The sequence below is a fragment of the Clinocottus analis genome, unplaced genomic scaffold (genome assembly GCF_023055335.1).
Source record: "Clinocottus analis isolate CAN_PGR_092001 unplaced genomic scaffold, fCliAna1.0.p SCAF_59, whole genome shotgun sequence".
In the NCBI taxonomy this organism is placed as follows: domain Eukaryota; kingdom Metazoa; phylum Chordata; class Actinopteri; order Perciformes; family Cottidae; genus Clinocottus; species Clinocottus analis.
Window position 1 is genome coordinate 133,127 of NW_027176217.1, and position 23,787 is coordinate 156,913.

The 23,787-nt window shown below is 46.8% G+C and overlaps 1 protein-coding gene across 10 annotated transcripts in view; it reads left to right on the plus strand.

Annotated features, from left to right (window-relative positions):
• The window catches only part of neb (nebulin), a 65,338-nt gene extending 41,793 nt beyond the window's left edge, over window positions 1-23,545 (plus strand). For 3 of the 10 annotated variants that reach the window (XM_068602106.1, XM_068602114.1, XM_068602107.1), the window contains 31 exons: window positions 1,343-1,447; window positions 2,871-2,972; window positions 3,055-3,162; window positions 3,251-3,355; window positions 3,754-3,858; window positions 3,954-4,058; window positions 4,155-4,259; window positions 4,340-4,450; window positions 4,910-5,020; window positions 5,112-5,213; window positions 5,691-5,795; window positions 6,577-6,666; window positions 8,018-8,131; window positions 8,511-8,615; window positions 10,098-10,202; window positions 12,538-12,651; window positions 13,253-13,357; window positions 13,462-13,566; window positions 13,785-13,889; window positions 15,787-15,882; window positions 16,567-16,659; window positions 17,370-17,465; window positions 17,917-18,009; window positions 18,582-18,674; window positions 19,227-19,319; window positions 19,813-19,920; window positions 20,875-21,061; window positions 21,814-21,906; window positions 22,404-22,541; window positions 22,641-22,744; window positions 22,835-23,545. In XM_068602106.1, coding sequence (XP_068458207.1) covers window positions 1,343-1,447; window positions 2,871-2,972; window positions 3,055-3,162; window positions 3,251-3,355; window positions 3,754-3,858; window positions 3,954-4,058; window positions 4,155-4,259; window positions 4,340-4,450; window positions 4,910-5,020; window positions 5,112-5,213; window positions 5,691-5,795; window positions 6,577-6,666; window positions 8,018-8,131; window positions 8,511-8,615; window positions 10,098-10,202; window positions 12,538-12,651; window positions 13,253-13,357; window positions 13,462-13,566; window positions 13,785-13,889; window positions 15,787-15,882; window positions 16,567-16,659; window positions 17,370-17,465; window positions 17,917-18,009; window positions 18,582-18,674; window positions 19,227-19,319; window positions 19,813-19,920; window positions 20,875-21,061; window positions 21,814-21,906; window positions 22,404-22,541; window positions 22,641-22,744; window positions 22,835-23,008 — 3,375 coding nt within the window. In that variant the 3' untranslated portion in view covers window positions 23,009-23,545. Of the gene's footprint in view, window positions 1-192; window positions 295-1,342; window positions 1,448-2,870; window positions 2,973-3,054; window positions 3,163-3,250; window positions 3,356-3,753; window positions 3,859-3,953; window positions 4,059-4,154; window positions 4,260-4,339; window positions 4,451-4,909; window positions 5,021-5,111; window positions 5,214-5,690; window positions 5,796-6,576; window positions 6,667-8,017; window positions 8,132-8,510; window positions 8,616-10,097; window positions 10,203-10,538; window positions 10,650-11,715; window positions 11,827-12,537; window positions 12,652-13,252; window positions 13,358-13,461; window positions 13,567-13,784; window positions 13,890-14,215; window positions 15,419-15,786; window positions 15,883-16,566; window positions 16,660-17,369; window positions 17,466-17,916; window positions 18,010-18,581; window positions 18,675-19,226; window positions 19,320-19,812; window positions 19,921-20,874; window positions 21,062-21,813; window positions 21,907-22,403; window positions 22,542-22,640; window positions 22,745-22,834 lie in introns of those variants that run through there. The other 7 variants (XM_068602116.1, XM_068602108.1, XM_068602110.1 and 4 more) reach the window with 7 other exon arrangements.
• Window positions 23,546-23,787: the final 242 nt, after the last annotated feature.

Here is a 23,787-nt window from a genome sequence, read left to right on the forward strand (position 1 = left end):
ACATGTATTGTGTTTCTTTAAATATATAAAGTGTCCTAAGCAGTGAAAAGAACCTCATGTGGCAGAGTAGAAATACAAAGTAGCAGAACATGTAAATACACTTTGAGTACTTGAGTGAATGTACTTTTCTCGCCATGTGCACGTGTACTTCCTGGACGTTTGTGTTTAACGACCTTGTGACGTTCTGAGCAGAGATCCTACACAGCCTCTTATGAGAAAACCAAGGATAAGTTCACCATAACCACCCAGGACCCTAGATACGTCCTGGCCAGAGAGAACCACAAGATGAGCCAGGTAACCCTCCCTCTGTGCCGGGTACCGCCCGGCCCGCCTCCTCCTCCTGCTCCCCCGCAGGCCTCCTCAGACCTCCTGCACCGTGCATGAGGTCGTCGCATGACGGCGCTGCCGGCGCGTCTTTTGTTCTCTTCTAGGTCGCCACTCAAGCGGCAGCGGGACGCTTTGAGTGAGCAGGACGCTGCTTCATCTGTGCCGTCAGGGAGACGCCTTCAACCAGGGAGCCGACGGGACGCTCGATGGTGGGACGGGGTTGTGTCTTATTAGTATTGTTAGTATTTTGGTTAGAAAACATCTGGCGGGCCGAATATTCACTCTTTAATTTGATGAAACCCATCTATTTTTAGGGCTTTTCCTCTAAAACGTAAAAATGTTACTGGTTAAGAGTAAATGAAGATGACAAGTTACAGAGAGTTTAGAACAGAGAACATTCAGGTGAGGACTCCAACATTTGCAATCGGGCACATTTGGGACATTTTAATTTGACTAATATTACTTCTGGTGTTCAATACATCCAGAAACAGCAGGTTGAGGCTTGTTTTTCATTAAACAAGCTATGATTTACAGTTTTAAATAACAATCACTCAGTCTTATTGGGTTTTAAAAAGGTTTAGTGAAGCTTATCAGGTGATGAAGGCCATCCAGAGTCATGATCTCATGGTCTCATAGTCTCATGGTCTCATGGTCTCATAGTCTCATGGTCTCATAGTCTCATGGTCTCATAGTCTCATGGTCTCATAGTCTCATAGTCTCATGGTCTCACAGTCTCATGGTCTCATAGTCTCATGGTCTCATAGTCTCATGGTCTCACAGTCTCATAGTCTCATGGTCTCACAGTCTCATGGTCTCATGGTCTCATAGTCTCATGGTCGTGTTGTCTCCGTCCCCCTGAAGGCACAGATGAGGACAAACAGCTGCTCGGACCCCTGGAGCTTCTCCAGTCCTCCCAGTGTCACTGCTGTTTTATTTTCCAAGTGTCCTCAACTTTGGCATGCTTTGTGTGTGTGTGTGTGTGTGTGTGTGTGTGTGTGTGTCGTTGTGTGCACAGGCCAGGTATATATCCAAAGCAAAGGATCTGCTAAAGAGCGGATGCACTGAGTTCCACCGCCCCGACATCCTCACGGCGCTTTACCAGACCACTCTGAGCAGCAAGGTAACCAGAGGCCACCTGCAGCTCACGGTCACGTGTGCTCACGGTCACGTGTGCTCACGGTCACGTGTTCTCTGTGTTCATCATCACCGTACAAGCCCCTCCTCCTCCATCACACCTGTCACTCCTGAAGGTTTTAACTTCCTCACGTTCCTCCTTCCTGTCCACGCTGCAGCGGGTCCTTCACTCTTTACCAACCCAACCGCTAAAGCAGGAGCTTCATGTTGTTATTGGAGGCGTATGAATGTAGAGAACTGCTGGAACGGGTGCGTGTCTGGTTGGTCTTAGGCTAAAAAGGTGCAACGCCAACAATAATCAATAGTTTGTTAGATAAAAACAAAGTTTTGAATCTTTTTTTAGAGTTATTGTAAATAATAACCAGTGAATCCTGATCCCTACGTGACGCTGAGCTTTAGACGTTCAACAGAAAAAGAGATTTAAAGCATGAAGACGTTGATGCTGAAGCGTGAAACCACTCGGTTCTTCTTCTCTCGTCTTGACGTGCAGACAGAAGATATGTTGACCTCCACGTCGGTCACCGTCTGGTTCATATTTACTTCCTTTAAAATAAATACAGAAGCGTTTAAAAGTGTGTGAAGCAGCGTGAATGATCAGAGACACAACTTTAAAAACACTCTGCAAGAGAAAATGTAAATACATGTTCCACCACGACAACAGTTTATATGTATATATAAATGTATACAAGTTTTATTATACAATGTATTATATATATTACACACCAACTTATTCTGCCTTTTTATTTTTACTATCTTTGCATATTTCCAAAACACAGGCGTGACAATAAAATAGGGAAAAGTATTTAATCCCATTAGTCTTGTAATGTGGTTAAAAGTCCTGTAGATGTGGTTGAGCTCCTCTTGAGTGAACCTGTCAGGTCCAGACGCACCTCTGACAGCTGACTGGTGGAAACACGACGCGTCCTCATCTTCATCTTCATCTTCATCAGGACAAATGGACTCCTCCATGTTGATGCATGTTCCATGAAGCATGTTTGCACGGCACCACGTCCCCTGTTTTACACACTGCATCGTCATGATTTACATACTCCTGTTTGTTCGTCTGCCATATTTTCATTAAATTACATTAAATTACATCTTTTATCATACTTTACTTTACTAGATTGTTTATTGTGGAGCTGCGCTCATAGAGCCTCTTGACAATAAACAGTTTGTGAAGCTCACATAATGAATGTTAGTCATAGTTTTATGATAACAGAACTATCCAAGGAAAAGAAAATGGAAAAACAGTTTAATATTTGGAGACAGAACTCAGAGGACTTTGTCTCGTTCTGGATCAGTCCGGCGTCTCTTGTTGAGACTCCTTCTCTCTTTTTCCTGGATGGTTTGAGAACAAACATGAAATGACTTCAGTGACTAACGCTAACTCCCCGTGTCTGCGTCCCCAGTGGCGGTACCGGCAGCAGTATGAGCGCGCCAAGGACAAGTTCACCTCGGTGCTGGACACGCCCGAGTACGAGGCGCACAAGCGCAGCAAGAAGATCACGGACGTGAGTTCCACGCCGGCTGCAGACGCTGACGCCGAAGCGGTTGAGTTCCTCCTGACCCGTGTGGCGATGCTCTCTCCCTCAGATCGTCTACAAGATGGAGCACAACAAGACCAAGGCCAAGGGCTACACCCTGCCCTTCGACACGCCGCACCAGCAGCACATGAAGCGCGTCAAGGACATCACCAGCAACGTAGGAGCGGCTTCAAGACGCAGCTGCATGACCTGCAGACGCTGCTCTGGGGCTTCTGGCTCTGACGTGTGTTTCATGCTTCTTGCAGCTGAAGTACAGGGAAGTGTACGAGAAGAGCAAAGCGCAGATCAACATCGACCCCGAGGCCCATGAGATCAGAGCCGCCAGGGAGGCCTACAAGAACATCAGCAACGTGAGTCATGAGGGGCCATGAGGGGCCCATGAGGGGTCCATGAGGGACGCCACACACCTCAGAATACATACCAATGACCTTCATACACCTCAGAATACATACCAATGACCTTCACACACCTCAGAATACATACCAATGACCTTCACACACATCAGAATACATACTAATGACCTTCACACACCTCAGAATACATACCAATGACCTTCACACACCTCAGAATACATACTAATGACCTTCATACACCTCAGAATACATACTAATGACCTTCATACACCTCAGAATACATACCAATGACCTTCACACACCTCAGAATGAACATTCATGACCTTCATACACCTCAGAATGAACACTCATGACATATCCACACCTGTGCTGACGTTGTTGTCTCCTGGTTGCAGCTGGACTACAGGAAGAAGTATCAAGCCACCAAGAACAAGTGGATCTGGACGGCAGACAGACCGGACTTCCTGAACGCTGCCAAGAGCTCTCTGCAGCAGAGCGACGTGAGCTGACCTTTCGTCTTTCTAAATGTTATGTATCTGTGTATTGTGTGTACTATGCTGTCCTAACGATGTATAAATACCTTTTCCCCCTGCAGGTGGAGTACAAGTACGACAAAGAGATAATGAAGGGCTGTGTGATCCCCGTGGTGGACGACAAGCTGACGCTGCTGGCCATGAAGAACGCAGAGCTGGCCAGCGGGGTGAGTTCCTCCTCCGTGATGAAGACACTGTGTGTGTGTGTGTGTGTGTGTGTGTGTGTGTGTGTCTGAGCTCACGCTGTGTGTCGCTGCTCTCAGGTGAAGTACAGGGAGAAGTACGAGAAGGGGAAGGGCCACTACGTCCCCGTCAGCGACACGCCTCAGATCCTGCACGCCCAGGCGGTGCGCTGCCTGGTGTCGGAGGTGAGCTTCACGCCGACACGTCGACGGCGCCTCGCGTTACAGAGCGCAGACGTGTTCATGGCTTTCCTCCTCGTCCTCAGAGCAAGTACAAGGCGGCCAGTAAGAAGGACATGCAGTCGGGCTCGTTCACCACGCTGAAGGAGACCCGCGACACCGCCCACAGCAAGGAGATCAACAAGCTGATCAGCGGGGTACGACGCTCGCCTCCTGGTTCAGGCTCATGGTGGATCACCTGGACCTGGAGGTCAAAGGGTCATTTACAGGCCTGGAGAAGTCCTCAAGTCCTGTAAATGTGTTATTTTCATGTGTTCATGACTTCATTTAGTTATAAATAATGAATCTGCTTTTAAAAGAAAGAGGCTCAACATATCAGCAGCATCCATACAGGCATCTATATAAATGTTTATTCTTTTAATAAACTATTGTCTCTCATTCATTTGAGTCATTTAAGGTTTACTGTATGCTTTGAATCCTCATTGTTAGTTTAAATACTACATTTGATCACTTTTTACTGTTCACACACACATTTCACACAATGTTTGATCATGAACATTTGGTTTAAAGTCATGAAAACTTGCTTAAAAGTCATGTAACTTGGTCAGAATGTGTGTGTCCTGTGTGTCGTCCCTGACGTTCCTTTTTCTCTACAGAAATTGTACAAAGCCAAGTTTGAGAAGGAGAAGGGAAAGTCCATCTACAACAACATGATCACTCCCCCCGATGTGCAGCACGCCATGGGCGTGGCCAAGAGCCAGAGCAGCGTGAGTCGTCTCCTCGTTTCCTCGTCTCCTCACATGTTGCGTGTTTCCTTCCTTCAGGATGGTTTCCATGTTTTTAACTGTCCTCTTCCAGGTCGCCTACAAGAAAGACGCCAAAGCCAACCTCCACTACACGAGCGTGGCGGACCGGCCCGACATCAAGAAAGCGACTCAAGCGGCCAAGCTCATCAGTGAGGTGATTAAGACGCAACGCTGCACACACATGCAAACTCAAGTTATTTAATTATTTAAATTTTTGTATAATTATTTTTACTTTTTAAATTTTTTTAATTATTATTTTTACTTTTTTTATTTTTTTTTTATTTAAATTTTTTATTTAAAAAAAATATTTTTTTACATGTATTTCAAAAATAAAGTGTATTTATTTATTTATTTATTTTTTATCTTAAGTTTATTGTAGTTCTGTGTTAGGAGCAAAATAAGCTTTTGTACAGAATAACTGTCTGTTATCTTTATGTTGTGACAGTGAACACATCGTAAAACACAACGTGTCCATTTAATCACACTAAAGCCTAATAGAACCTTAAGAACTCACCAAGAGGGACGAGGAGAGACGTTGAGCTTTGAGCAGTCGAGCAGCGCTGCAGTCCAACAGGAGGAACTCCTCGTTGACTCCTCGTGTCCTCGTGTCCTCGTGTCCTTGTGTCCTCAGGTCGGCTACAGGGAGAAAGCCCGCGAGCAGGCCAGCCGGGGAGGCTCTCTGCTGCACCGGCCCGACATCGCTCTGGCCACAGAGGTGTCCAAGCTCAACAGCCAGGTAGGCTGCACCTGATCGAGAACATCCACCTGATCATCAGCCGACAGGCTGCTGCTGCACCCTCTCCATCCTCTAGTTCACGCAACAGGAAGTGTCTCCTGTGGGCGTCGCCGTCTTCGTCCTTTAGTTCACGCAACAGGAAGTGTCTCCTGTGGGCGTCGCCGTCTTCATCCTTTAGTTCACGCAACAGGAAGTGACTCCTGTGGGCGTCGCCCTCTTCGTCCTTTAGTTCACGCAACAGGAAGTGTCTCCTGTGGGCGTCGCTGTCTTCGTCCTTTAGTTCACGCAACAGGAAGTGACTCCTGTGGGCGTCGCCGTCTTCGTCCTTTAGTTCACGCAACAGGAAGTGACTCCTGTGGGCGTCGCCGTCTTCGTCCTTTAGTTCACGCAACAGGAAGTGACTCCTGTGGGCGTCGCCGTCTCTCCACACTGCAGCAGCTGCTTCATCGTCGTCCTGCAGGCTGACGATGAAGCAGCTGCTGCTCACGTCTCCATGTGACCAGACACTTACCTGTTTAACTGCTCATCATCATCATCTTCATCATCATCACTGTGTGTCTCCATCCTTAACCCTTTCCTCTTCCTCTTGTCATCTTCCTCCTGTCCTCTTCCTTCATCCTTAACCCTTTCCTCTTCCTCCTTTCCTCTTCCTCCTGTCCTCTTCCTCCATCCTTAACCCTTTCCTTTTCCGTTGTCCTCTTCCTCCTCTCTTTCCTCCTCCTCCTCCTCCTCCTCCTCTGCGTCTGTGTGTTCTCATCCCTCCATCTCGCTGCGCTTGTAGGTGGAGGGAAAGTCCTCCCATCACGGAGCTTCCTCCTACGACACCCTCCAGATGAGGCACATTAAGAAAATGAGTGCCATGACGAGTGATGTAAGCCGGTTCACGCTCTGCCTCTCCACCTCCTGTCATACCTCCACCTCCTCTCATCCCTCCACCTCCTCTCATCCCTCCACCTCCTCTCATCCTTCTGTTCTCTCTCTCCTGCAGTTCAGCATTGTGTGCAACCTCTTGTGTTCTTTTGTCTGACTCTGCGGCTCGTTGCATTATTTGTTGTGTTGGTTCATTTTTTCTCCTCATGCGACGACATTAGGTTGTGAACACATGAACACTAATGCCTTTTCTGAATTTGCATCATAACAAATAACAACAATAATTCAGATAATGAGGCCGACGACTTCACGTGAAACACTAAATCTCTGGAAAACATTCTCCTAATGTCTGGAATTTATTTGGAAAAGGAAGGATTTTATTCAATTATTCCCTAGAACACATGTTGTCGAGCCGCGCGCCACACAACCACGAGGTCGTAGGTTCGATTCCAGCCCCGGGATCTTTTGTCTGCATGTCCAAACTTCCTGAATCTACGGAGAAAAAACACGTTTTTAACTGCTGGTTTCAACCTGACCACAAGTGACCACTAGAGGGCAGCAAAGAGCTTTCCTCTAGTGGTCACTGGTTTTTTCTTCTTCTTGTTTACCGATGAAGGATTTCTCTTCTCCTCTGAAACACGACCACTGACCGACCTCTTGATCGTATATATATATATATATATATATATATATATATATATATATATATATATATATATATATATATATGTATATATACACGCAGAAGCTTTCAGGTGACCTTTCAAGTCTCGGTTTGATTGAGAAGAAGCCCGGACGTGATGGATTGTATTGATTGTATTGATTGTGTTGATTGTCTTGATTGTGTTGATCGTATTGATCGTATTGATTGTATTGATTGTATTGGTTATATGTTGTATTCTTGGACCTCAAACTTCCCACTAACGAGCGTCGTGGCTGCTGAATGAAAAGAGGAAATGAGCGGATGCATGTTGAGATTCAGAGGACGACACCAGGTTTCTTTCTTGTATAACGAGGGATTCAAACTTTAGTTGAGTGTTAATATAAAAACATTATCCGCTACGCAACATTTGCAAAGCGTGTGTCCCTTTTTATACACTTAAAAAACACCAAAAGCATTTTGTTGTTCTGTAAATGTTTCCAGTTGGATGAAGTCGTGACTTCCTCTGGTTCCTATGGAAGCTCAGCTCCGCCACAAAAAAAGTCATCATTATGACAAAAGAAGTCATAATTAATAATATTATTTTTTTGTCATAATTATGACTTTTTCTGTGGCGCACATGGGCTTCCGTAGCTTCTAGCCTCCATGTACTAACTCCCTCTCATATATACGTATATGTTTCCCCTGATAGCTGAAGTACAAGGAGAAGTTTGACAAGGAGATGAAAGGAAAGAAGCCGCAGTACGACCTGAAGAACAGTAAGATTTACCAGACGCTGAAGGACGCCAACGTGTTGGCGAGTGATGTGAGTAACAAAGAAGCAAAGGGAAACAACAGGGCGTGTTCCTGCTCATATGTACTGATATGTTGTTGTTTTTGTGTTGACAAACATGCTTCTGTTGCCTAAATCCTCTCCTCATGATACTGTGTTTCTACCCCTGTGGTATAACTATCTGTCCAGAGAGAGACTGAAGCCTTTTTACAAGCTTTTCAAGAGGCATTTAGAAGCTAGCATTGAAGCTAGCAAGTTAGTTAGCATTTTGTCAATGGAAATCTCACTGAAACCTAATATTAGTGATCATAACATAATTTGCCAGTGTTACAGTCTGCTGTGCTATCTCTATAACTGTGTGTGTGTGTGTGTGTGTGTGTGTGTGTGTGTGTGTGTGTGTGTGTGTGCGCAGGTGAAGTACAAGGGCGACCTGAAGAAGCTCCACAAGCCCGTGACCGACATGGCCGAGTCTCTGTCCATGCAGCACAACCTGAGCACCAGCAAGCTGTCCAGCAGCGTAAGAGCTCCTAACCCGTCACTTTAACATGGTTCACCTCATGGGTTCAGACCCCATCACCACTATAACATGGTTCACTTCATGGGTTCAGACCCCATCACCACATTAACATGGTTCACTTCAGGGGTTCAGACCCCGTCACCACATTAACATGGTTCACCTCATGGGTTCAGACCCCGTCACCACTATAACATGGTTCACCTCATGGGTTCAGACCCCGTCACCTTATAACATGGTTCACCTCATGGGTTCAGACCCCGTCACCACTATAACATGGTTCACCTCATGGGTTCAGACCCCGTCACCTTATAACATGGTTCACCTCATGGGTTCAGACCTCATTTAACATGCTTCACCTCATGGGTTCGTTGCTCTGTGACCTCATCTGGTAGTGACCTTGACCCTCCTCACCTTTGACCTCCTCATGCGTTCCTTGGTTTCTTTCCCTTTGATTCATCTCCTGCAGTAGATCAGTTCATTATTGATTCATTTTAACCTCCATCTTTAATCCTTCTGTTGTGGCGGCGCGTCGTATCTGCTGATTGGTGTTAGGATTTTATATTCCCAGAAAATATTTAAAGAAATTCTGGTTATTTTTTTCTTGAATATTCTCTGAAATCTGAAAGTTTCTTCCTCTGAATATTCGTCCCGGCTCTATATAATCTATAATATATGTAATATATATATCTTTACCTACAACGGCCCTGGTTCTCTCAGTAGTTCCCTCAACGATAACAGCAGCTTTTGTTCATGAGGTTCTCTCTGAGAGGAACTGAGGTTCTCTCTGAGAGGAACTGAGGTTCTCTGTGAGGAACTGAGGTTCTCTGAGAGGAACTGAGGTTCTCTGTGAGGAACTGAGGTTCTCTCTGTGAGGAACTGAGGTTCTCTGTGAGGAACTGAGGTTCTCTGAGAGGAACTGAGGTTCTCTGAGAGGAACTGAGGTTCTCTGTGAGGAACTGAGGTTCTCTCTGAGAGGAACTGAGGTTCTCTCTGAGAGGAACTGAGGTTCTCTGTGAGGAACTGAGCGTGTGGCTTCACCTGCAGTACGTCTACAAGAAGAAGTTTGAGGACAGTAAAGGTCACTACCACGTGATCGCTGACACGCCAGAGCAGCTGCACCACAAGGAGGCCACGGAGCTGCAGAGCAGCGTGAGTGGAGCCGGTCCACACACACACACACACACACACACACACACACACACACACACACACACACACACACACACACACTACACCCCGCCCACACACACACGTGTTACGGGAGTTCTTACTTTACTGCATAGTAACAAAATGTTTCAGACATTTATTGTTGTGTATTTATTGTGTTTCTAGTGTTTATTGTGTTTCTTGTTTTCATGTTTTCGCTGCTTCACTGAAGACCTTTTGTCTTTAAAAGGTGAATTTATGAAATGATGTATGGAGAAAATGACCTCAGTGTGTGTGTGTGTGTGTGTGTGTGTGTGTGTGTGTGTGTGTGTGCAGGTGAAATACAAGGAGAAGTATGAGCAGGAGAAGGGGAAGGCCATGCTGGACTTTGAGACGCCCACGTATGTGACGGCTAAGGAGGCGCAGCACATGCAGAGCCAGGTACCTGCTCACCCTCACACACCTGTCCTCTGACGGCCATCATGATATGTGCACATGCACCAAACCGTGAAGGCTGTGTGAAATGTAGAATATAACGCACTGCGTGTCTTAAACGCTCAGCCGTGCTCCCAGGATGCATTGAGGCGAAGGTACAGTATGCGTTCATGTGTTCACAGCGTTAGATTGTGAAACTGTCTCCAGGTTGTTGTTGTTGTTGTTGTTGTGTTGACGCTGCGCTCAGTAAGCGGCTCCTGAACGCAGCGCGGCGTGGCCGCAGGGTGTCGGGTGACGCCGCTCCGCTGAGCCGTGTCTTGTCTTTATCTCTCCGGCCGATAGAAAGACTATAAGAAGGACTTTGAGGAGCACATGAGGGGCAAGAACCTCTCGGGGCTGGAGGTCACGCCCGCCATGGTTCATGTCAGGCACGCCACCAGAATAGCCAGCGAGGTAACTGAGAGGACGGCGAGCCGAGACCCCGCTCGCCTCCTCTTCCTCCTCGTCTCCTCGCCTCCTCACCTCCTCTTCCTCCTCGTAATCCACTAAGACTTCTTCACCTCCCCTCTTCACACGCGTTGTGTTTGTTTGTTGTTTTGAGCTCACGAGGAGCTTCTAGACTGAGTGTTCCCTTCACACCTAAACTCTGATTAACGCATCGCCGCCTCTTTGTTTGTGTTTATACGTGTTTCTGTTTACATGTTGGTTTGTTTGTTTGTTGTATACACGTGTCTCTTTACATGTTGGTTTGTTTATTGTCTGAATTTATATATGTGTGTGTACATGTAGGTTTGTTTACTTGTGTGTGTGCATGTAGGTTTGTTTACTTGTGTGTGTGTGTGTGTGTGTGTACATGTAGGTTTGTTTACTTGTGTGTGTGCATGTAGGTTTGTTTACTTGTGTGTGTGTGTGTGTGTACATGTAGGTTTGTTTACTTGTGTGTGTGTGTACATGTAGGTTTGTTTACTTGTGTGTGTGTGTGTACATGTAGGTCTGTAGCTTCACCATCAGAACACGACTCACAGCTTCATGTTAAAAACAGTTGTGTGACTCAAAAGGTGAAACTTGTGTTAAATTGTTTTGTTGTTGTTGTTGTTTTTGTTTCCATGTTCTATCTGATAAACTGTGGTTCACGTTGTTGTTGTTTATCAGGATTCTTGCCGAAGTCACCGACGCCTCCCGTGAAAAATTAAAAAAATATAATTTGACAGATTTCCCTCCATAAGAGAATAAATAAAATCTCCTTGAGAAACGATTCACTGGTTCTCCTTTAAGGAGACGCCATCCTCAACGTTCAGGATGACGTCATCGTTCACAACAATGTCATCGTTCACAACGATGTCATCGTTCACAGCGATGACATCGTTCACAACGATGACATCGTTCATGTCCATAACGATGTCGTCGTTCATGTTCACGACGATGTCGTCGTCCGCGTCCTCGTCCTGCGCTGTGATTGGTGGAGGCGCTCGGTGACTTGCAGCCTGTCTGTCTGCACGGCTCTGCTCTTGTGCTGTAGAAAGAGTACAGGAGGGATCTAGAGGAGGGAGTGAAGGGTAGAGGGCTCACTGATGTGGAGGAAACTCCAGAGTTTATGAGAGCCAGGAATGCAACTCACATCCTGTCTGAGGTACGACGCCCGAGAGCCGCGGACACGGCGTCGGCTCTCGACCCCCGAGTGCCCCCCCCCCTCATCTGCTGAACCCTCCCCTTAACTCAGCTTCGACATCATCATCATCATCATCATCACTGAAAAAGAGTTGCTGCCGGGTTTGACTCTTCGTGACGTCACTAATCTTCCAGCATCTTCTGTGATTTCTAGACTTTGACGTTCCCTTAATTTAAATATAAAGTCAGCCTTAAATGTACTCAGAGCATATTTAGCTTTAGTTCTGAAGAAACGTGCAATATTTCATATTTATATTCCAGCACATCAACAGTTTGCATGCAAGAAGTTCCCACAGAGTTTGCAGATGCATCAAAGCTTTACTTTCACTTTAATTCATTGTAATTTAGACGTTTATTTTTTGGAGATATGCCCTCGTATCTTTTGAAGGTTGGTTTTCTGAGTGCATGTTGGTTTCATCTCTGTAAATAAAGTGAGATAATAGAGTGAACACATTGTTTTTAATGCGTTAACACACTTCCCTTAACTACTGCTGTCTTTTTCAGTTGTGGGTGGAGCTTCCCAATCTGCTGATGACCTAATCTCTCCTAACTGTCTTTCTTCACGATTCCCTCAAAGTGTTTGGTTTTGCAGCCCCTCCCCCTCCCCCCCACCAGTAACGCTCATCAGCCGTCAGAAGTTAACTCGAGTCCCTGTGATGTTTGATGTTTGCAGAGAGAGTACAAGAAGTCTCTGGAGCTGGAGATCAAAGGAAGAGGAATGTTGGCTTTGGCCACGGACACACCGGACTTCATGAGGGCGAAGAACGCCACGGACATCCTCAGTCAGGTGAGACCACTTCCTGTTTCACCCTGTGGGCTCAATGCATTTGTTACAGGGACACAACCGTGTCTTCTATACAACCAGAGGTGTCCCCTTATAGTCAGGAGAGAGAATGCAGCTTTAACACATGAAGCATAGACTTCTATACAACCAGAGGAGTCGCCCCCTGGTGGTCAGGAGAGAGAATGCAGCTTTAACACATGAAGCATAGACTTCTATACAACCAGAGGAGTCACCCCCTGGTGTTCAGGAGAAAGAATGCAGCTTTAACACATGAAGCATAGACTTCTATACAACCAGAGGAGTCGCCCCCTGGTGGTCAGGAGAGAGAATGCAGCTTTAACACATGAAGCATAGACTTCTATACAACCAGAGGAGTCGCCCCCTGGTGGTCAGGAGAGAGAATGCAGCTTCAACACATGAAGCATAGACTTCTATACAACCAGAGGAGTCGCCCCCTGGTGGTCAGGAGAGAGAATGCAGCTTCAACACATGAAGCATAGACTTCTATACAACCAGAGGAGTCGCCCCCTGGTGGTCAGGAGAGAGATTGCAGCACATGAAGCGATGTGTAGTTCTGGTATATTTACCGTCTTCTGCTCCTCAGAATAAGTACAAGCACACCGCTGAGTTGGACCGGGCCAGCTACACGAGTGTCATCGACACCCCGGACATCATCCACGCTCAGCAGATGAAGAACATCATCAGCCAGGTGGACCGATCCTCAACGATCGCCCGGAGACAATCCGCACTTTAAAACTCTGTTTTGAATTGAACACATCATTTAAATGTCGTGTTGTTATTTCCGTGCAACAGAAAAAGTACAAAGAGGAGGCGGAGAAGACGATGTCTCACTACGTCCCCGTGCTCGACACCCCGGAGATGCTGCGAGTCCGAGAGAACCAGAAGAACTTCAGCACTGTAAGTACAAAGCAGGAGAAGACGCGTTGCTCTGGTTCTACCGGGGCGGCAGGAAGGAGGTCCCAGGTTCTGTGTCTGTCTCTGCTGCAGAGTCTCATCTTCAGGACTGTACATGTTTCCTTTGTCTCCTCACGACTTGAATCCAGATGCACGTTAAGTGTTTTGTGCCGTCGATGTTTTCTCCGTGAAACATTCTGACTCTTGTTTCTCTCCCGCAGCATCAGTACCAGATTGACCATAACAGCTTAAAGGGCAAAGTGTCTTCTATACAGGACACTCCTGAAATACTGCGCGTTAAAGAGAATACAAAGAATTTCAGCTTGGTATCTACCACATCTCCCTCTGCGAGTTTCCTAACAACACGTTCTGGTTTTAACTTTCTTTCCTCTAACCAGCTCTGACATGCAGCCTTTATCTCTCTGGACCAAACTCAAGCTGTCTTTAAAGCATTTTAATTCATGCCACTAACACCTGACTCTTTGTAGTTACACTTGATAGTGCGGCGCTTGTGTGTGTGTGCAGACACTCGTTTACAGTGTTGTGTTGTTGTGGAAGCGTCCAGAAGGTGTGTGTCCCTCATGCTGAATGCTAAATGAGCGCAGAGTATTTCCTGGAGGTGAAGCCGGCTAACCTCTGGTGCTGCTCTCAGATTCAGTACAAGGAGGATCTGGGAGGAGGGACGTCTCTGCCCGAGACGCCGGAGATGGAGCGAGTTAGACTCAACCAGCGCAACATTAGCACGGTACTCCACCGAGTGACCCGCCTCCTTCATCCCTCCTCCAATCAGCTCCCTCCTTTAATCCCTCATGCTTATTGTTTTACTTTTATATTGCACTGATTGTAGGATTTCATGGAGCCCACAAAGCTTTAAATAGTTTGTGGCGTTGTTTGTGGAAATGTTTATTAGTAGATCTACCTTCAATTTTATTACTGGAAGATAATAAATAGTTTATAGGGCAGCATATTGGGGCCATTGTCGTTAAAATACATCAACTCCACAGCCGTGAAAGAGGGAGGGGGTAAAATTCAGAAGGAAAAACTCTAAAATATCTTAAATATTCTCTGAGACTTTGAAGTCAATAATTTGCGAGAGAGAAAACCTGCGTGATATTTTCTGAGATTAAAGCTGTGGTTCAAAAACACTTGTTGTCACGCCCCACTACATGTTAAACTAAATGATATATTTTTATTGAAATAACTTGTTGTGACTCCTCCATCCAATAAAATAATAGATTAAAGAAAACATGAATCTCTTTCCAGTAAACCGGATCGCTCCATCAGACTGCGCCCCACCTGTAGTACCGTCGCTCACCACTAGAGCGGTGCGCCCCACAGTTTGAGAACCACTGGATTAAAGACACAAATTAAGACACAAGAGGGTTTATCGTTAATTTACAACTTTAATCTCAAAACAATTGAAGGTTTTTTTTCTCCTAATTTTTTTTTACGATTTAGGTCTCAGAGAAAAGTTTTTACTTGAACAGTTTTACACTGAATGGTGTAAAAGTATTTGGCGGCGTGCGGTACATTGTGTACTTTTGGTTTGGTTTGTGTACTCTGAGGGCTCTGCAGGATGCTTCTTTTTTCATCTTTCATCATTACAAGTGATGTTCTGTCTGTTTATTGGCAACATAATCCTCAGAAACATGTGTTGTCACTAACAACGTGTTCCTGTCGGCGGTGAAGTGTTATGAATGGATGAATGTGAGCTCGTCCTGTCGGTCTGACCGTGTCTCTGTGTGGTTTGTGTAACGTTCAGATTCAGTACAAGGAGTCTGTGGGTCGAGGAACGTCCATCCCAGACCTGCCCGAGGTGAAGCGGGTCAGAGAGACCCAGAAGAACATCAGCTCGGTAGAGGAACCGCTGTGACCTTGAAGTGACCCTGAAACGACCCTAAAACCCTTAAAATCACTCCTCTGACCTCTCCTCCCGGTCTGAACGTGAACCTGTGGTTTCCCTCCTTCATCTTAACGACTACAGACTCACAAGTCACTCCTTTTTCTTTCTTTTTTTCAGCCTCAGTCGTCGACCTCATTTTGATTTTCCTCAGAAACATAAATTCCCTCCATTGTTCCTTGAATAAGTGGTTTTCCCCCCTGGAGTTCCTTTTCATCTCAGTGTCCTTACCTTCCAGTGTTTCCTTCCCTCCTCCAAAGGAGACTAACCTCCTCAGTGTGTGTGCGTGTCGTTGACTCTGTCGTTGTGTCTCTGTTCATAAGATCCAATACAAAGCGGCGGGCGTGGAACACGGCACGTCGGTGTCCGAGACGCCCGAGATGGAGCGAGTCAAACGCAACCAGCTTAACATCTCCACGGTGACGCTCCTCTTCCTCGCCCTTCATCCCCCTCAAACGCACAGAAACCCCCACCATGAGCCTTTAAGACCTGTCGAAGACTTCTATACAACCAGAGGAGTCGCCCCCTGGTGGTCAGAAGAGAGAATGCAGCTTTAACACATAAAGTATAGACTTCTATACAAACAGAGGAGTCTTCCCCTGGTGGTCAGGAGAGAGAATGCAGCTTCAACACCTGAAGCATAGACTTCTATACAACCAGAGGAGTCTCCCCCTGGTGGTCAGGAGAGAGAATGCAGCTTCAACACATGAAGCATAGACTTCTATACAACCAGAGGAGTCGCCCCCCCCGGTGGTCAGGAGAGATAATGCAGCCTTAACACATGAAGTATAGACTTCTATACAACCAGAGGAGTCGCCCCCTGGTGGTCAGGAGAGAGAATGCAGCTTTAACACATGAAGTATAGACTTCTATACAACCAGAGGAGTCTCCCCCTGGTGGTCAGGAGAGAGAATGCAGCTTTAACACATGAAGCATAGACTTCTATACAACCAGAGGAGTCTCCCCCTGGTGGTCAGGAGAGAGAATGCAGCTCTAACACATGAAGCATAGACTTCTAAACACCAACCATCACCCCGTCGCTGCAGCTGTGAGCTCGTCCTGTCGGTCTGACCGTGTCTCTGTGTGGTTTGTGTAACGTTCAGATTCAGTACAAGGAGTCTGTGGGTCGAGGAACGTCCATCCCAGACCTGCCCGAGGTGAAGCGGGTCAGAGAGACCCAGAAGAACATCAGCTCGGTAGAGGAACCGCTGTGACCTTGAAGTGACCCTGAAACGACCCTAAAACGATCCCCTTAAAATCATCCTCAACACGCCCTCTGACCCACTAAAGAGTCGAAGGCTGCGGTCGACAAGTCCTTTTTCCTCCAGAAGGAAAGGCGCCTCAATGCTTCCTTTCCTATCTCCTTTAACAAGGAAACACTGCACCTTCCTTTACCAAAAGGAGAGGAGATAACGCCGTCCCACAATGCCTTGCGACGGCAGCATTTATTTCTCTCACAGGTTTATAGTTTCAGTGATTCTTCTGCAGCGTGTTGGTGAGAAAAGAAGTCTAGAGTCAGTGAAAGAGGAGTCTCTCCTTTCCTAACTCCTCGTGACCTATCCTTAACTCGTTTCCTCGGCCTCGTGACCTTTTCCATCGAGGATCCTTTGGACTTGTCGGCCGCAGCCTTGAACACTTCTCCTCCCGTGTTTCTAGACTTAGTTTCCGTCTCCATCTTAACTGAACGTCATATCTTTTTTCCTCCAGCCTTCGTTGAAGACCAGATTCTTGTTCATTTCCACGAAAGCATCCTAAACTAAAGTTTCCATTTCCTGGATCCTGTTGAGACAGACTAACCTCCTCAGTGTCCTTACCTTCCAGTGTCTCCTTCCCTCCTCCAAAGGAGACTAACCTCCTCAGTGTGTGTGCGTGTCGTTGACTCTGTCGTTGTGTCTCTGTTCATAAGATCCAATACAAAGCGGCGGGCGTGGAACACGGCACGTCGGTGTCCGAGACGCCCGAGATGGAGCGAGTCAAACGCAACCAGCTCAACGTCTCCACGGTGACGCTCCTCTTCCTCGCCCTTCATCCCCCTCAAACGCACCATAACCCCACCCCGAGCCTTTTAAACCTGTCTAAGACTTCTATACAACCAGAGGAGTCGCCCCCTAATGGTCAGGAGAGAGAATGCAGCCTTAACACATGAAGCATAGACTTCTATACAACCAGAGGAGTCGCCCCCTGGTGGTCAGGAGAGAGAATGCAGCTTTAACACATGAAGCATAGACTTCTATACAACCAGAGGAGTCGCCCCCTGGTGGTCAGGAGAGAGAATGCAGCTTTAACACATGAAGCATAGACTTCTATACAACCAGAGGAGTCCCCTGCTCCCCTCCCTCAGGACGTTGTGTCATGTGTGCGGTGGTGTTGTCACTTCCTGTCTCCCTGGCTGTCTCTCATGTTCTCTATGTTCTTTGTTCTCTGGTCTGAACCCCGGCGGGTTGTTGGTTCAGATCAAGTATAAGGACTCTCTGGGTCGCGGCACGGCCATCCCGGACCTCCCCGAGGTGCAGCGGGTGAAGCAGACCCAGAAGCACATCAGCTCGGTAGCAGATCCCCGTGTGCTCCCCTTCACTCGCCTGTTTGCCCCATCGCCCCTCTGACCTCTTTGACCTCTTTGACCTCTCTTCTTTCGTGGTTTCTTCCTCCCCTCCATCTTTAATCCTCCACTCTTCATCCTCCTCTCCTGGCGTCCCACGTGGCTCTCTAACCCTCGGCTTCTCTTCCCTCCTGGAGCTCATGTTCCTCTTCACAGCTAACGACAAACTAAACTGCTGCTGAGTGTTCACTGTTCCAGAGCCCTGAGGATGATGATGATGAAGACCAATGTCTCATGTTTACAGTCATTCCCTTCATGTAATCTGTCACATTCATATAGTGTGAGTGTGTGTGTGTGTGTGTGTGTGTGTGTGTGTGTGTGTGTGTGTGTGTGTGTGTGTGTGTGTGTGTGTGTGTGTGTGTGTGTGTGTGTGTGTGTGAGTGAGTGAGTGAGTGAGTGAGTGAGTGTGTGTGTGTGTGTGTGTGTGTGTGTGTGTGTGTGTGTGTGTGTGTGTGTGTGTGTGAGTGTGAGTGTGTGTGTCCTCTGTGTGTTGACTGGCTCTGTGCTTCTGTCCTGTAGGTGTTGTATAAGGACAGTTCAGCCAAGGGAACCCCTGTGGTGTTCACTCCAGAGATGGCCCGAGTCAAACGGAACCAGGAGAACATTAGCTCGGTACTTTGAGAACCTGCAGAACATGTTCATGTTCTCCTGAAGACGTGTCCCCCCTCCCATCACACCACGTTAACCTTCCTAACTGCCTCTAGTCATCGTATTAATTCACTGCTCATGTGTTTAAACCCTGCAGCTCCATCGCCCCTCTGACCTCTTTGACCTCTTTGACCTCTCTTGTTTCGTGGTTTCTTCCTCCCCTCCATCTTTAATCCTCCACTCTTCATCCTCCTCTCTTGGCGTCCCACGTGGCTCTCTAACCCCCGGCTTCTCTTCCGTCCTGGAGCTCATGTTCCTCTTCACAGCTAACGACAAACTAAACTGCTGCTGAGTGTTCACTGTTCCAGAGCCCTGAGGATGATGATGATGAAGACCAATGTCTCATGTTTACACTCATTCCCTTCATGTAATCTATCACATTCATTGTAACTATCGTGAGTGTGTGAGTGAGTGTGTGTGTCTGTGTGAGTGTGTCTGTGTGAGTGAGTGTGTGTGTGAGTGTGTGTGTGTGTGTGTCCTCTGTGTGTTGACTGGCTCTGTGCTTCTGTCCTGTAGGTGTTGTATAAGGACAGTTCAGCCAAGGGAACCCCTGTGGTGTTCACTCCAGAGATGGCCCGAGTCAAACGGAACCAGGAGAACATTAGCTCGGTACTTTGAGAACCTGCAGAACATGTTCATGTTCTCCTGAAGACGTGTCCCCCCTCCCACACGTTAACCTTCCTAACTGCCTCTAGTCATCGTATTAATTCACTGCTCATGTGTTTAAACCCTGCAGCTGTGGTGCATCATCACTGCTAACATCTCCTCCTCTTTCTCCTCTTCCTCCTCCTCCTTCTCCTCCTCTTCCTCCTTCTCCTCTTCCTCCCACTGGATAACGTTGGGAACGTAATCGTGTGTTTTTGTTTCATCTCCTTCTAATTTTCATCTGTGTGACATCCCAGTAATGCCCCTCCTCCTCCTGGCTCTGTGTCCTCAGCTCAGCCTCTTTGTGCCGCTAACAGCTGCAGTGAGCTCAGGTCTAAAGCTCACTGAGTGTGTGTGTGTGTGTGTGTGTGTGTGTGTGTGTGTGTGTGTGTGTGTGTGTGTGTGTGTGTGTGTGTGTGTGTGTGTGTGTGTGTGTGTGTGTGTGTGTCACCACCAGGTGCTGTACTCGGACAGTTTCCGTAAGCAGGTCCAGGGTAAGGCCGCCTTCGTCCTGGACACGCCTGAGATGAGGCGCGTCAGGGAAACCCAGCGCCACATCTCTGGGGTGAGACTCCAGCGTCTGGTTCCTCTCCTCCAGAGACGCTTCCTCACTGAGCTGCAGGTTCTGCAGGAAAAGTCCCTCAAACAGGAGGAAAAGTGCATTTCTGAAGGACTATTTTCTGCGGCGGATTAATTCGCATTTGGAGCTCCAGGGTTCTCACTGAAAGGGACCGCGTGTGAGACTGGGTGACATCTAGTGGGGAAGTTGGAGATTGCAACCAACAACTTTACAGCCCCCTCCCTTTCTGAGTGTCAAGAGAACTACGGTGGCCCTTTAGGTCCAGTTATCTTTAGGCTTTCTGACTAAATCATTGTTTTTTTAAACATTTATAGAAATTTTAAAAAATTCAGAGCAGGATGCGTTATCGTAAAATGCGTTACATGCCGCATCTACTAAATGAAACCAAAAAGTATTTAATCATAAAACAAGCCGCCGCGGTTTATTCGCCGTTGTTGCTGCTGCAGCTAGCGCTAAGAGACGCTTTTTATTTTTGTGCTGAATTTTCAGTGTTTACTTGAGCTCAAACAGAGCAGCATCTTATGCTAGCTCACTGCTAGAGTGCTAGTAGAGCACTGCTAGAGCGCTAACTCGCTACTAGAGCACTGCTAGAGCGCTGCTAGAGTGCTGTTAAAGCGCTAGCTCGCTGCTGGAGCGCTCCAGCTAGCTAGCTCACTATGTGTCTGCAACTACTGTTAAATTTAGAATCGGAAAAATCCACACCGATATGAAGTTATTTATAACTTCAATATGAATAATAATATATTTATTGAGCAGTAAAGTCACCATATGAAGTCATGAATGTCTCACTGGAAACAAATCGAACATTCCTCAGTGAAGTTCATATTTAATTATAATAATCACGCCTCAGAGTAAAACATAAATCAACATAAAATGAGTTCTTTATAAAGCAACGGACGCACCGTCATGTGCATCATTACATGACGTGTTGTCGTGCAGGTGAGGTACCACGAGGACTTCGAGAAGAGCAAAGGCAGCTTCACGGCCACGGCCTCCGACCCCACGATGGAGCGCGTGAAGAAGAACACGCAGGACTTCAGCGACATCAACTACCGCGGCATCCAGCGCCGCGTGGTGGAGATGGAGAGGAGGCGCGCCATCGAGCACGACCAGGAGACCACCACCGGTACGCCGGGGGAGGGGCTTAACACAGGCTTTACCTGGAACTTAGAGGTGTACACCACCTGTACGCTGGGGGAGGGGCTTAACACGGGCTTTACCTGGAACTTAAAGGTGTACACCACCTGTACGCCAGGGAGGGGCTTAACACGGGCTTTACCTGGAACTTAAAGGTGTACACCACCTGTACGTCAGGGAGGGGCTTAACACGGGCTTTACCTGGAACTTAGAGGTGTACACCACCTGTACGCTGGGGGAGGGGCTTAACACAGGCTTTACCTGGAACTTAAATATAAAAGACAGAGGAGTGTTTGAGGACCCAGACAACTCCCTCAGTGTTTTTAATGGCCGCCATTCTTTCCAAAGATCCTCATGGATGAGATTATAATCTATGATCAGGTTATAGATTATAATCCATAATCACATTATAATCCATAATCACATTATAGATTCTAATCTATAATCACATAGATTATAATCCATAATTAGGTTATGGATTATAATCCATAATCCGGTTATAGATTATAATCCATAATCTCGCTATAGATTATAACCCATAATCACATTATAGATTATAATCCATTATCACGTTATAGATTATAATCCATAATTACTTTATAGATTATAATCCATTATCATGTTATAGATTATAATCCATAATTACTTTATAGATTATAATCCATAATTACTTTATAGATTATAATCCATTATCAGGTTATAGATTATAATCCAGAGGAACCAACGTGTGTGTGTCCTCAGATCTGCGTGTTTGGCGCACAAACCCCGGCTCGGTGTTCGACTACGACCCGGCTGAGGACAACATCCAGTCCAGGAGTCTGCACATGATGTCAGGTGAGACGCAGGGAGGAGAACCAACAACCCACAGGGTTCTAATAATGCTAATGAATGCTAATGAATGCTAAAGAGAGAGAAACTCCATGTTTAGCATCTTCATGCCAAATGAACTACATCAACACATAAAGGAACAATAAACACACTTTAAAATAGTTGTTTAAACCAGTGTTCCCACCATGTTAAACCAGTGTTCCCATCGTGTTAAACCAGTGTTCCCACCATGTTAAACCAGTGTTCCCACCATGTTAAACCAGTGTTCCCACCATGTTAAACCAGTGTTCCCACCATGTTAAACCAGTGTTCCCACCGTGTTAAACCAGTGTTCCCATCGTGTTAAACCAGTGTTCCCACCATGTTAAACCAGTGTTCCCATCGTGTTAAACCAGTGTTCCCATCGTGTTAAACCAGTGTTCCCACCATGTTAAACCAGTGTTCCCATCGTGTTAAACCAGTGTTCCCACCATGTTAAACCAGTGTTCCCATCGTGTCCACAGTGCAGGCGCAGCGCCGCAGTAAGGAACACTCGCGCTCCACCAGCGCTCTGAGCGGCGTGGCTGACGAGAAGTCTGAAGTCTCTCAGGACGAGCAGCACATGTCTCTGTACAGCAACGGCTTCATGGCCTCCTCCACCGGTACCACGTGTTGTAGTGTATTATTATGTAGTACTATGGTATGTAGTACTATGGTATGTAGTGTTGTGTTCTAGTATTTCATACAGTGTGTACTCTCAGGGTATCAGCACGCTAAGACGGTGGAGCTGCAGCAGAGATCGTCCTCAGTGGCAACGCAGCAGACCACCGTGTCCTCTGTGCCCTCACACCCCTCTACCACCGGGGTGAACACAGACACACACACACACACACACACACTTCTACAAACACACTCCTCCACAGACACACTGACGCTCTCTTCGTGCGCTCCACAGAAAACCGTGCGCGCCATCTACGACTACGGCGCCGCCGACAGCGACGAGGTTTCCTTCAAGGACGGCGACGTCATCGTGAACGTTCAGGCCATCGACGAGGGCTGGATGTACGGCACGGTGCAGCGCAGCGGCAAGACCGGCATGCTGCCCGCCAACTACGTGGAGGCCGTCTAGAGGAGGAGGAAGAGGAGGATGAGGAGGAGGAGGGCGACGCCCACCACGAGGGAGAGGAGGAGGGGGGCGACGCCCACTACGAGGGAGGAAAGGAAGGAGAAGAAGAAGAAGAAAGCAACGCCCACAACGTAGAAAAGAAGAAGAAGGTGACGCCCACAACAAATGAGAGAAGAAGAAGGCGACGCCCACCTCGAGGAGAAGCGAACATCTGTCGCCGTTAAACAAAAAGACATTCTAGTGACGACCTCAACACCGATATTTTGTATATTTAAAATAACGAGAATAATGAAGAAAACATTCTTCTCTCCAAGAGTTCCAGTTCTGTTTCATGGGAATTCTACGGAGAGAAAGAGAAACGACGGAGGAGGAGGAGGAGGAGGAGGAAGAGGAGTCAGCAGACCCGCCTCCTCCACGATGAAGATGAAGATGAAGAGTCGAGCCCCAGTCTTCCCTTCAAACTGACGGCCACGAGTAGAACGTGTGTTTGTTTTCCTGCGTTTATTCATCAGTAGCCAATAAAGCACACGAGCTCCTGCAGCGCTGACTCCGCCCCTTTTTCCTCTTCTGTGTGAATGTTTTCTGGTCTTTGTTCCTCTGTGACCTTCACACAGCGTCAAGGTTAAATCTGCATATTTAAATATGAAACTATATAAATATACAAATATGTATTTAAAAATATATATACACACATACAAATATATTTAAAAATATAAAATAAATATACAAATATATATATATACAAATTATATACAAAATAAATATCAATTGTATGTATGTAT